This window comes from Leucoraja erinacea, chromosome 2 (genome assembly GCF_028641065.1).
Source record: "Leucoraja erinacea ecotype New England chromosome 2, Leri_hhj_1, whole genome shotgun sequence".
In the NCBI taxonomy this organism is placed as follows: Eukaryota; Metazoa; Chordata; class Chondrichthyes; order Rajiformes; family Rajidae; genus Leucoraja; species Leucoraja erinaceus.
The window spans coordinates 103,074,031-103,088,602 of NC_073378.1; the positions used below are offsets into that span (position 1 = coordinate 103,074,031).

General features: G+C 40.0%; 1 protein-coding gene across 6 annotated transcripts in view; it reads left to right on the forward strand.

Moving 5' to 3' along the window:
• The window catches only part of ica1 (islet cell autoantigen 1), an 87,079-nt gene that overhangs the window by 55,771 nt on the left and 16,736 nt on the right, over positions 1–14,572 (forward strand). For all 6 annotated transcript variants that reach the window (XM_055662078.1, XM_055662047.1, XM_055662056.1 and 3 more), the window contains 3 exons: positions 5,392–5,441; positions 7,014–7,094; positions 7,194–7,253. In XM_055662078.1, the coding sequence (XP_055518053.1) occupies positions 5,392–5,441; positions 7,014–7,094; positions 7,194–7,253 (191 nt within the window). The remainder of the gene's footprint in view (positions 1–5,391; positions 5,442–7,013; positions 7,095–7,193; positions 7,254–14,572) is intronic.

Genomic DNA, 14,572 nt, shown 5'->3' on the forward strand with positions numbered 1-14,572 from the left:
AACATTGGAATTGCTCTTTGCCATGGTTTCAGAACCTGTATTGAATACCTTTGCTACTTTGCTGAGGTCCTGAGATCCTTTAGTGGTGAGCGTTCAAGTTAGCAAAAGCATCTGGTACAATGCTGCCGGAGCTTTTTGGTGTTCCTCTACGGCTCCATGGGATATTCCATGGAGTCCAGTAGGGTGAACTTAGTCGGACTCTTTAGTAAGAGGGTGGTGAATCTGTGGAATTAATTGCCATAGACGGCAGTGGAGGTCAAGTCAATGGATATTTTTAAGACTGAGATTGACAGATTCTTGATTAGTAAGAGTGTTGGATTATGGGGAGAAGGCAAGTGAATGAAGTTGATTGAGAAAGATAGATCAGCCATGATTGAAGGCGGAGTAGACTTGATGGGCCAACTGACCTAAATCTGCTCCTAGAACCTATGAACTTCTGAAGAGTTTGCAGCTCTCAGGCCGTGCCAGTACACAAATCTGCATGTGTACATCCTTGAGGAATGAGGGAAATTATAACAAGGAGAAATGACATTTTTGCATCTGATTGCCATTCCTCCAAGTTAGGATTGTGAACGCAGAAATATAAATGTTGCTGTTGCAGGAGGACTTGTGTTGTCTTTTGTTCAGATTTGGAATGTGAGTAAATATAGCAGAAACTGAAACCTTCCCATCCTGGAAATTTGAAGTTGGATCCTTTTCTTCACACAGATGTCAGGTCTGCAGCAAAAGCTGTTATCCCAATTGAGAAAGAAGTTCAATAATTCAGGAGGTTTGCCACAAAAAGGGTGTTGTATATATTTTCTAAGGAGTGCTTTGTTATGCCATGGCTGCTACACACAGACAGACTACCTCCATGACCAGCATGTGCCTTCGACTAGAAATTCTTTCATGTTGCACAACACATTTTTGTGATGCTCAAAGCAATTTAATATGATACCCAGTTGCTAAATAATAAACAGGTTCTATGTGTGCGATTTGCCCACTTATGAAGATTTGTTCTGGGTACTCAACTGGTGTGTGACATTCATATGGCCAGAGATTGTTATTCATGTTATGTGGCATGCACTGTGTTTTGCTTCATTTGCTTAAAATTCATTTGTACACATATGACTCGCAGATGGTGCCGGTCTCTCATACAGAAACAGTCATTAAGTGAAGAGTGGAGGTTTGCTTCTATGTTCGTTAATGGGAACCAGGTCAGACTTAACCAGTTCAGGGCTGAAATCTGATATTCTAGTAGATGGATACACAAATATTGTTATGTGCTGTAATGGTGGGCAATTGGGAGCTTATGGCAAGCTTTCGAGTGAAACAATATTGTTTCAATTAGTGCAGGAAAGAAAACTGAATTAGTTGTAATAAAACAGGAAATGTTGAAATGCTCAGGAAATTAAGCTTTTATGTGTGAAACAAAGAAAACAGTTGATATTTGAGGTTAAAACTTTTCCTTTGAATACGAAAATGTCAATTATAACCAAATGCTCTTGGAGGGAAAGTTGATAAAGGGGATATTAACTTACCAAAGTGATGAAGAGGTGGGACAAGAGGAGACATTAACTTACCAAACCAAAAGAGGTGGGACAAGTAGAGGAACAAAGGTTCAATGTGGAAAGAGTGTAAATAAAAATAGAATTGTTTCCAATAATTTACTGAACAGAAGAAAAAGATGGTCTGTATATAAGGTTCATAAATTGTTTAAAAACTTGTCAAGAAGGCTGTAATAAAATGAAATGTTTAAGCATGAGTCACGCTGCACTGAAGCTATAGTTGGATGAGGACAGGTTTTCCACATTACATTCGGCCTGCATCTAGCTGCTGATATCATGATGCTGAACCAACTCTCATGGTGTGTTCAGTAGATGACCTACTGAATCAATTGGATCCCTTTTGCAAACAATCATGGTGCCACCAAGGAGACCAAGCACAACCTTGTTCCATTGGGACAGTTTGCATCTAATACTCCGATCTCTGGTCTGTTTCATGGTTTTTGGTACGTTGTTTGTATAATGAAGTAGCTGCTGTTTGTGTCACTCCCAAGAGAATTGGTGCAGCAATGATTGCAATGGTGCTTGTAATATTTTTTGTCAGATAAAGAAATGCACAAATTTTAATGTCTAAATTCTAAGATTTGTTTGTTTTTGTTTATGTTTTGATAGTTTTAGTTTTAATTGCTTCAACTGGTTGTCATTTGTTGTAACATGGAGTATTACATAGTTTGCTTCAAGCCAACTGTTTTTAAATCTCTTTATCATGGTTCTTTACTAAGTTGTTATGTGTATGATCCAATGAAACCATTTTCTCAGAATAATATTTAGATCTTAAAATATTCTTGTGGAATAGCATGTATGCGGATTATTTTTGTCAAATGGTTTGTTTATTATGGTTATCTTGCTGGTAACATTGCAATGGATCAAGGCACAGTTTAACACTAAAATTTAAATTTCCACTTACCAGAGAGATTTCTCAGCAGACGTTGCATTGAGAAATTGGAAATGCATAATTTAAATAGTTTACAATGAAAACTGCTGCATTATTTATGAAGCAGAAATGAATAATGCATTTTATGTTTTTATGAATATTTTACAAAGTATTTGAAAACAATGTTTGACAGAAAATTGAACAAAACAAAACTTTATTTCTTCACATTTTTTGCAATGCATTGTGCTTTATTGCAACACCACAGATTAAAAGTTGGATTGGAAATATCCCTAAAATGGAATTTGTTAAAAGGCATACTCTCTGACATAGCTGGAATACTGTCCTTACATGGTGGCAAATCTATATTTGCTTGTTTGCCCACTTTCATTTACACTGATTCTTCTAAAAGTAGTGATTGAAGGCTCCAAATATACCAGCAGTCTTCACTCATCTAAATGGAAATTAGTGTCAGTTGAAATGATGAGAGCCATCACAGCTCAGCTGTACTGGGGACTTGTTCTGGGGACGCTCTACGTAGGATTTTCTGTCTGTGTTTTAAGAAGGAACTTTTAAAATCTCTCCCTTACCTTTTCTCGTCGGGTTTCCGTTTTTGAGGCCGCAACGATTCCAACAGGAAGAAGCCGGGGACTCCACTCACCGTCGCCCAATCATTTAGAGCGCTGATGCTGCTGCTGCTGCTGCTGCTACCGGAGAGTCGGAGGCTCCAATGCTCCCTGGAGGGAGACCGCTTTTCGGGGCTCCTGCAATGTTGTTGCGTCATAGCTGGAGATTAGCCACCCAAATTTTGCGAGCGCACGCCGGGGGCTCGGTGTGCGACCTGACTATGCCGCGGGAATTAGCTTTGACTTTGACTCTACTGCATCACACTATGTGAGAGTTCTGTTAAATAAATGTGCATGTGCAATCTTACTTCAAGATTAAGTCTTTCTTTGGGATCATCCTACAACTAGAAAGTGATGAAAAGCTGAGATTAGCCACCCAAAATGATGGCAGGACTACTGCTGCATTTTAATTACACTTTGACTGTTTTGTATCATAAATTTATAATAAATGTGTGCTGCAACTTAATTACATTTGACTGTTTTGTAATAAATTTATAATAAAATGTGTGCCAACTTTACATTGTATGCAACTGAGCTTTGCTCGTCCTTCATGTAAAAAAAAGGACACATCCTTGTATTGTATCTCCTTACATTTGTGCCTTTTGGAGACTTGAAGTCCACATAGTGTTTGAGTGGGAGTCATCAAACTGCAATGTTAACGGCTTCTCTCCATAATTTTGTCTGATTTGTAATTGTTGTACTTGGATTTCCAGCATCCACATTATTTTGCTTTTATCTGCGTTGCCATTGAGCGGGGAATGGCATAATTACACCTTTTGTACAAAGCCCTGAAGCATCAAATATGTAAACTGAAATTACCCAATTTGTGTCCCATTGGGGTGGAGCAAAGAACTAGCCTCCTGATTTTTCCCAATTTTCCCACCAATCTTCCTTGCAATATCTTAACATCTGTAGCTGATTGGACAAGCTTCAATTTCATGTTATTATGTCAGCGTCCACAATGTTATGTCAATTTCTGACTAATTCCTCATCAGCAGACCACAATCTTGCAGCAATACTTCCTCCTCCAAAACCATCAACTCAGGAGCACCAAGGCATCATGCTCAGTCGTCTGCTCTATACCCATGGCTGCATGGCCAGACACAACTCCAATACCCTTTAAATTCGCTGATGATTCTACTATTGTTGCACGAATAATGGGTGATGATAAATCAGTGTTTAGGAAAAAGATTGAAAATCTGATTGAACGTGCCAGAATGTCAATCTTGCTCTGAACATCAGGAAAACAACGGACCTGATTATTGACTTCAGGAGGGAAAGCTGGGGATCCACAAACCTGTCTTCATCGACAGGATGGCTATGGAGAAAGTGAAGGATGCCATGAAACTGGAAATGGTACAGAGGAGATTTACAGGGGGGGGGGGGGGGGGGGGGGGGGGGGGGGGGTCTCCCCCCTGGAATGTAGGAAGTTCAGGAGATTACTTTATAGAGGTTTAGAAAATCATGGAGGTTGTGGATAAGGTTAGTAGCCATAGATGCTTCTCCGCCTCCCATATTCAAAATGAACACGAGGGGCAACTTTTCCACACAGGGTAGTGCATATTTAGAACAATGTCAGAGGAAATGCTAGAGATGGATACAATTACCATTTTTTAAAGTTACATGGTTGGGGAAAATAACAGCATGAAATTTACCCATTGGTGTTATCCACAAACCTATGCTACATTCATTTCCCAATTGTTAATATAAAGAATGAACAACGGTGAACCCAGTACCGATCCATGTGTCACGACTTTGATTTTCCTAATCATCCTCAAGGTCTTGACATTCTAAAGAATGGTTCTGATAAACTGGCCCTACATATATCTTGCACGCATCATTGTTTATAATAGATGGCAGCTTTACTACAGCGTGTAGACTGCACTTCTGTGGAATGTGTCTGTTGTCCGTGAATTGCCTTTTATGACAAGTGACCGTCAATTACATTTCGATTTTGATAGCTTTTGGATTGACCAATATCCTATCCAATTTTGGATTGAAGGGAGGGATTCCAAAAGGGGAGTCTCCAATACTCTACTGCAAGGAGGTCCATGGCATTGTGGACAGTAGTGTTATCCTTTCCCCCGTAATCTTTTGCATAAGCTTGAGGATAGTCAGAAATCTGCCACCTTTACCTAGTCTGACCTATATGTGATCCCTAAACCACCAACGTAGTCACCCTTAACTGATTTTCAGTTCATGGAAAATTAGGGATATTGAAAATTGCCTAATGTCTTCCTCATTCTGTTAAAATACATTTTTAGAAGCTGAGAATTAATGCATAGTTTTTAAATTATGGAATTAATTTCAAGTTAATAAATTATACTTTTTTTGTTATTTCATCTGACAGGCTTATCTCATTGAACGAAGATAAGGGAAACAAGGAATCTGACAGTTCAGGTATAGTTTTATATCTTGAAAAGCTTACTTTGTAAAACCAGCGACATTCATGTGCATCACACAGGAAAAGGTTATGCTTTACCTTTCAGCATTTCTGCAAATAGGACTGAAGGTTATTGTGCTGAAGGAGGTTTCAAGCTCAGAAAGAAATGCTTTATCAGCCCACTGTGCATCTCTTCATTCATGAGAAATGCCCACTGTGCATTTCTCTGCATCCCCTTGTATTGCTTTTTAAATATTTATTTTACTCCTTTAAGTCATCTTGTAGGGTTTTGTTTTCCCTCTACACCAAATGATCAATAATTTGATGTTCCAATAATTTTCTTTGGGGATGGGGGATGGGGGAGGGGGAATACAAGATTTCCACAAGCTTTTCAATCTCCTTGTACAAATTTTATGTTACCAGCCAATCAACGATCAGGAACTATTACTAAATCGCTAGATGTTTCTTTATTATTTATTTCTTATAGTCATTTGGGCAGAGAGGATATTTTGTATTGTTGTTCTTAGAGTTTTCCTTTCCCTGATTAGTTTGCTAAGCCACACAAGGGGGCAGTATTCTCACTTCCTCTGTTCTGCTTGCAAGAGAATCATTGAGCCAGATCCGTCTGATGAGTAGCCTGTGGTTGCATGGAGAATTCCCTGCTGGCTGCAGCGTGCAGGTCTTTTCTCCTAAATCTCCACGTTGTTGCAGTCCAGCTCATGATAAGCTGGAAGAATGCCATTTTACCTTTTGACTTGCAACATCGGGCTTTCCAAACTCGACACTGAATTAAAACATTTCGGATAGTGATTTTAATTTTCCATTTACAATGACTCCAGACTTGTCTTTTCTTTCTTGTTCCATTACAATCCCTTTTTGCTTTGTAACGATTAATCTGGCTGTCTTCCACCAGAACAAAGAAGTTCCCTGTTGTTCTTTTTAAGCTTTGTCAAGTTCTTTGCAACTAATAACTTGCATCAAAAATGGAAAAAGTCAGAAATAAAATATGATCCTTAACATAAAAAATGATCTGCATTGCTGTTCCCTAGACCCTCCCATGTTTAGTTATGGAAGGAGATGTTGTAGCCAGCTTCTGGAAAATTATTATTTTTTGTCGTCTTACAAAATACATTTTATTTGTCATCTTGCCTTTCTCTGTAATTTCAATCAATTCCAGCATATGTTCTTATTTTTTTTAAATAGTAACCCCCACGATTTAGTTATTGGTGTCCATTAGAATGAAATTCTGTGTCTGTTCTGGTTCCCCATTAACTTATGAAAAGCTACCAGTGCAGCACGAAGAGTAATGTTTTAAATAGTGCCACACACAATGTGTTAAGAGTTACATTGTACACTGAGTAAAGTTGAAATAAAGAAATGGAATTTCATTGTTTAAACATTTATTAATTTGGGATATAAAATATTTTTAGTTGAACTTTTTTAGTTATCTTGATGGTAGTTGATCTTTTTAAAATTTTCTCCCTAAACATTTTGTATAACCTCAGCTTCAGTAGTTTCAGAGATAAATGCACTTTTCAGGTGAGTAACTGTAGTTTTGGAAATCTGAATTTCTATTTGTTCCTTTTCAGATACTTCTCTGTCTCCTGCAATGGGAAACAATACCTTTTCAACTTTGGAACCAATATCTTCAAATAATCAGCATAAATCAGGTAATGTTTTCAGTGCATTTATTGTCAGGCATTCCTTTCTCCTTTCTCTTGTTGAGATCTTTGACGGTGTTAATCGTTTCTAAAACTTTCCCTCAGCAGAATCCATAGATGATTTGTTAGATTTGAAAAAGGAAGAAAAGGCAACACTGTCTCTGAGTGGTGAGTGCAAAACAAAAGCCGCAACTTATCTGAAGTAATTGATTTAGCTGAAAGTGAATTAGTCATTCATCAGTTCAAAGTAGTGTTTTTTTTCAAAAAATGTTAACTGTAAGATGGCTATCTTTATACGATTCAATTCAAGGTTGGGTGCGATCCTTTACATTTAATTTACGGAAGAGATATGGTGAATTCATCTGCATCTGTTTATCTTCATTGAAGGATTATTACAGATGTGTATACTGTCATTGCTTTCTCTAAACATTCTTACAATGCTCCAGTGTTCTCAATTGATTGCACATTTTCCCCTGTCAACTAATTTATAGCCATAGAGATACATGAACTGCAGATGCTGGTTTACAAAAATGACAGTAAATGGTGGAGTAACTCAGCAGGGCATGCAATATCTCTGGAGGACAAGGATTAGGTTGGGATTCTTCTTCAGACTAAAGATTAAATATATATAAACATATATTCGTTCACAAGCATAGATTTCTAATATGTTTTCACTCTTGAGGAACCACGCTCGGGGAAATATATAATAGGAACCTAAGGGGCAACATTTGCACACAGAAGGTGGTGAGTATATGGAAGGACCTGCCAGAGGAAATGGTTGAGGCATGTCTATAAGCAACATTTGTAAGATATTTGGATAGGAACATGGATGGGAAATGTTTAGAGAGATATGGATCAAATGCGGGCAAATGGGACTCGCATAGATGGGCCATCTCGGTCAGCATGGACAAATTGGGCCGAATGGCTTGTTTCCATGCTCTATGATTCTAAAAAGCAAAAATCTCAGGAATATGCCATGGTATGTATAATTTACCAACAATAATAAAGCAATTTGCCCTCCATGTTAATCTATGGCACAACCTCTCCATTGATGTACCCAGTTTTTAAACTCTACCTTTTGGTGTTGAAACACTGCTGAAGAGGAGCTGCAACGTGATGCAGCGTAATAGCTTTCTTGGTCATTAAAGATGTTTCCAATATAATAACTGGAATCAAAGCAAGCTCTATTTACCAAAATATGTGACCTAAACTTTAGTCGCAGGATTATTTTTGTACATTAAATTTATGTCGTAATGTTAACTAATGCATAAACTTTGCACCTGTCCATTTTCAAGTTGTAGTTTACATTTATTGTCACATGCACCAATTGGTACAGTGAGATTTGAGTTACCATACAGCCATACGAATAAAAGAACACAACACACAATAGAATTTAACATGACAATCCCCACACAGTGGAATCAGTGTTTCCCACTGTGAGGGAAGGCAATAAATTTCAGTCATCTTCCTCCTTGTTCACCCATGGTCGGGGCCTTTGAGCCTCCGCAGTCGCCGCCACGGCAGCCCAATGTTCGGGCCCTCTCGCCGAGATGATCGGAACTCCGACGTCGGAACACTCTCAGTGGCTTGGAGTTTCCGAATCGGCCACTTCTTACTGGAGACCGCGGCTCCTGAAGTCCACAGGCCGAGCTGGGTGGAAATTCAACACTGGCAGCCCTCGGCAAAGGATCCCAGGACTCCGCGATGTTAAAGTCAGCGTCGCCCGTGGCTAGAAGCTCCACAACTACAGCTCCATGATGTTAAAGCAGCAGGCCCAACACTCCGTAGATTCAACACGGTGATCCCCAGTAAGGCATTGCCCGCTCCGTGAAGGTAATTCAATGCTGTGCCGCTACTGAAGCTCTGGTCGGCCCCCCGCAGGAAATGCCACGCCAATCCAGATGGTGGGGGCGGGGGGCGAAGATGCCACTCGGAGAATAGATGCATCCTTGACCAGGAAGTGACTGAGAAACGGTTTCCCTTTGCTCTCCCCACCTCCCCCTCATAAAAACATATAAGATTAAGACCCTCCAAAACCATACTTTTAAACGGACTAAAAATAACAAAAGGACGAGAAAACAGACAGATTGTTGGCAAGGGTGCCAATCGTATGTTGCCCCTGGTGGTCAATAAAGTTGAATCGCAACCCTGATTTCAATAAATGAATAACTTGATCACAAAAACAGCCAGCTATCTGAAATGTTTGGTTGTAAATTAGGAGGAACATGATAATGTGCTTGTCCTTCCTGACACTTTTATGAGTAGAGAGCAAAATATGATACAGTCATGTGGCTAGTAATTAGATTGTGAAGCACAGATCTTATTTAAACATGATGTCCCCATCTGTTTGTTGTTTGAATTACAATTCACAACTGCACTATTTCAACACTCATGGTGCTACTCACTATGCAATTGCTTAAAGTACTCAGTAATTACTTCAATACCTGCCATGCTGAATCAAAAACTTGCACCTAACACAGTGTGTGGATTATGATGAGAACATCGTATCTGTACTGCAAGCAGCAGCTCCATGCACTATTTAAATTAATCCATAATCATTTACGAGTATATCTAGGTGTTCGCTTGGAGTACAGCTCATTTTGCTCATCTGGCCTGAACTTGTGAGCTGATAACATTATAGGTATAGATTTCCCATACTGGGCTGTAATATTTTGAGATCAAAGCAATGCCTTTTTAGCAGGACTGTTGCACCTCACTTTGAGCCACTCTACCTGAAATCAAGGGCATCACTTACTTTGTATTGCCACAGCTTAAACAGCTTCAAAAACTCTCACCATCCTGACCTTGAATTATATCACAGTTTCTCAATGACTGAGCTGTCCACATAACAAAAATCGAATTCGGCAGTCTAAAGAATTTTATACAACAAAATAGCGTAACAAATATGGATTCGATGATGAAAAAGCAACCTTCTGGAAGAATTCAGTGGGTTGCAAAGTATCTGTGGAGGCAAATGTATGCTGGGCATTTTAGGTTAAGACCTTGCATCAGGACTGAGGGGATGGAGGGAACATGGTCAGTATATACACAATGGAGAGGGTAGGGTGAGTCAAAGGATAATGGGTCAAGGGTGGAATCAGATGGGGGCGCAGGGGAAATGATGGAGGGTGGAGCCGAGGAGGAAGAGGATAGGAAATGTTGCCATGGGAGGAGAAACCCAAGTAGATGGGTGTTTGGATGATGGGCAGATGGACCCAGGTGGGGAAAGGTGAAGAGTGTCGGTAACCAGAGGCGAGGAGCAAATGGGAAAGGTGAACACAAGTAGAGAGTACCTGGATGGATTGCTCATTTTCCTCCACAATTGCTGCTCGGTTTGCTTTGTTATTCCAGGCAGTTTGTTTTTCTCTGCAGGTTCTAGCATCTGTAGCCCATTTTGTCTCCATACAATCATTCAATATATTCCCTTATGAAATCCTTACTCCCTGTACCACTTGCGAATGTCCAGAATTAGAAAGAAAGGGCAAACGGACACAGATGGAGAAGTGGTGGAGTAGAGCATGCTTTAGGTATCTGAGACCTACAGACATCAGATGGATTGCACCTCAGTGGGGTGGGGACCAATATCCTCACTGGGGATATTGGGAAGGTTTTAATCTAGCTTGGCACTTCAAAGGGAATTCTATGGAGAGAAATAAACCATTAAATGAAAGTTAGAAATGTAGTGAGCAAAGTAAATAAATAAATGGACAACAAAGACACACAGCAAATGGGGTCAATGAAAGAAGAGTAAAAGCACGAATCGAAGCATCATAGACGAAGCATCACACAGCACAGAAATGGGCCCTTTTGGTCAACCTTGTCCATGCTAACAGCGATACCTACCTATGCTAATCCTATTTGCCTGTATTAGGCCCAAATCCCTCTATTCAAATCTCCCTATTCAAGTATCTATGCAAATGCTTTTTAGCATTGTAATTGTATCTGCCTCCAGGACCTCGTTGAGCAACTCGTTCCAGATACCTACCACTTTCTAAAGGGGAAGAAACACTCTTTACACCTCAGATCTTCCTTAAATGTCTTACCTTTCACGTTAAGCCTGTGCCTACTAGTTATAGACTCCCCCGCGCTGAGAAAAAGACCCTGACTATCTGTCGCTCATAATTTTATAAACCTCTTTAAACTCACCACTCGGCCTCCTATGTTGTGAGAATAAACCCAGACAATCTACTCTCAATTTGTAGCTACAGTCTTCTGTTCCTGGCAAGTGCAGACTGACCAATGTTTACAAAAATAAATGGTGTATTCTAATTATGATTAGATAAAATCATAATTACATGATGACCATAGCAGGGGTTCCAGGATATTTGATGCCTAGGAAGGACAGGCAAAAGGAAAATGAGATGGTATAGTGCTATCAATAAGGCAGAGAGATAGGACATGTTCTTGGCTTAGCAGATTTCCATGTAGAATTAGAATCTATTTGGGTTGAGCTCAGAAATAGCAAAGAACAGGAAATATTTGTTTGTTCCTGAGTCTTTGGGTTTTGGGTGAACAGCCACTTGGAACAGACAACTCACAACCAAAACTGTCACTGGTCCTATTGTTGCAACAACTATTCATTGCACTCTTGGGTGCACTGAAATTTCTAGGCCATGTCAAATAATCTATGTTTAGTTTAGTTTGGTTCCTTTAGAGATACAGCGTGGAAACAGACCCCTTGACCCAATGAGTCCACACCGACCAGCAATCACACGTACTCTAGTTCTATCCTACACACTAGGGACAATTTATGGAACCTAATTAACCTACAAACCTACACGTCTTTGGAATCTGGAGGAAACCCACAGAGTTACAGGGAAAATATAGAACTCCATACAGACAGCGCCCTTCTTCAGGATTGAACCCATGCCTCTGGCTCTGCCGCTGTGCCACTGTGCCACCCCATTCTTCGAGTTCATTAAAGGCTTCATTGATTATATTAAATATATGCCTTGTAAGAAAGTGTATAGGCAGGAACAAATTACAAAGATGTGAGAGTATCCTTTAATAAAAATTATTTATCATCTCCATCCCAGTTAATTTAATCCTGTGTTCCAGTTAGTGAATTGTCAGATGGTTCCCTTGTCAATTAGTCCTTTGCCATTCCTGAGATTGTTGTGGATATTTGCATCAACAGAAACTGGAGGGGTGATGACAGCTTTTCTTTAAATGAAGCCTCGCCATCTGGTTGTCACTTCTGCCACTTCCCAGCCCAAGTTCCCTACTCTTCTGGCACGTTACCCCGAACCAGAAAGTGTAATTACTCGTCTGTTAATGTTTCAAAAAAAAAAAAATACAGGTGATCCCTGGATTGTGGTTGTGGGATTGCATGCGTAGAAATAGGGTCATAACCCAATTTTCGGTAACATTTGCGCATGCATCAAGATATGCGAGTTGTAATGTGACTTGATTATTTACTTTATTATTTATGCAGGTTCTGTGAGATAATGTTATTGCATTCTGTAAATTTTGGAGAAATTATTTCTGAATTGTTTAAGAGCAAATTTCCATTAACCCGAATGGCTGTAAAACAGGGGTCACCTGAACAACGCCTTGATATATTTTTTATTCCGGACCTTACAATTTTTCACATAATTCTAGTTATTCTACCTGTCATGCGTTTGCCTATTCGTGTACCAGATCTCTGTCTCCCTGAAGCCAGTCTGCATCTTTCTCATTGCTCACAGTACTATAAAGCATTTAATTATTTTAAAAAATGTATACATTTCACTTGGTCTCCTCATCCAAATCATTGCTGTAGACGGTGTGCTGTTTGGCCTGTAGTACAATCTCCTGATGACCACTCAGTCTTCCAACTTTTCTATTCTGCTGTCTTTATCCATTATGAGTCCATGCTAATATATTACTCCCAATACAGTGTGCGCTAATTGCGATTAATAATTTCTGGTGTGGTTATGAGAAAAAAAATTACTGGAAGTCCAAATATAATTCCTCATTTATTTTCATCAAAACCGCAAAAAAAAAAACATTTGCCTAAAATTATTTTCCTTGTATAGAAAATTTGAATCTGCCCTAAGCTATTATTATTTGTTGAGTTCCCTGTGTGATCACCTCCTTAATAATAGATTTCAGAATTTTCTCTACCACTGGTATTGTGCTCACAGGTTTATGGCTGCTTATCGTTAGTTTGCCCTTACTTTTATAAGAGGGTCACATACAGTATGCTATCTTACAATCTGTGGGTACTCCTCTAGGGGCGCTTCCACTAGGGGCGCTGCCCTGGCAGCAGCCTCTACCTACAGCCTGTGTGTAATTTCTATCTTTTTTATTATTTTTAGTTAGTCTTAAATCTGTTTCAGGGGGAAACTTTTACTTTTCTATGTGGGGGAGGGGGGCAGGGTAAGGGGGAAACCGTTTGACTATTTCTCCGAGTCGCGACCTTACGCGGCCTACCAGCTGGATCGGAGGGCCTTTCCTGCCGGGGACCGGAAACCGGACCAATGCTACAGCGGCGGCGCAGCGATAGTCACCAAAGCGGGCGATGCTACCTGGGTCGTCGTTTGGACCTCCGGAGCACTGTTGTCCACATCAATGAAGCTCTGGTGCGGAGAGCTTCCAACGCGGGCGGCGCTGAACAACAACGAGGAGTCCTGGGGCGCCTTGTAGACGGTCTCCAGCAGCAGTCTCCACCCGGTGCGGCTACGGACCTTAGACTCCAGTAGGGAGGGCGCCGAATCTGGTGTCACGCCCAGTACGTATTTTTTGGACACGCCCGTGTTCAACTTCTCTGAGCCTCTGACTTTGGTGCCTTCCCACACAGCTTTGTTCCTGTGTGGGGATGTTTGGTCAGTCCTTTGATTGTATGGCTGTACATTCATTCACTGTTTATTAAATTTATCTTGTATTTGTATCTTGTACTAGAATCTGTGATATTTTCAAAGGTGACAGCTATTTCACCCACTATGTCCACTTCAATACTGTGGGAAACAAGTCATCAGTATCTACAGAGTTTATCGGCTTTTAGTCCTATTATTTCTCCAGTACTACTTTTTACGGTGTTCAATTCTCTGAGCTCCTCATTCACACTTGTTCCTTGGTCACTTTGAAATTACAATTATTTTATCATATTTATTACTAGCCTGTGCATGAACGCTGCATGTATTTAAATAAAGATACTTCCATTTTATCTTTTCCCTTGCACTGACTCAAATTGAAGAAAATAAAAATGGTCACCTTACCAATCGTGATACCCTGCATTATGCTTTGTAATTTCTCTTAAACTTCTTCAATTTCCCTTCAACACATGCTACTCTCTGCTAATTAGGTGATAACACCTTTGTATTTCTGTTTAGTAATTGGACCCTAACTGCTCATATTCTTTTGCATTGTGTGCGTGCGTGATTCCAGCATCGGCCATGACAATTACATTTTCCTCTGTAGCCTGAGAAGATGTCCTTAAACTTGGTGCCAGGCAAGTAACTCAGCCTTTGCAACTTGCACTCGACGCTGCAGAATTGATCTCTCTA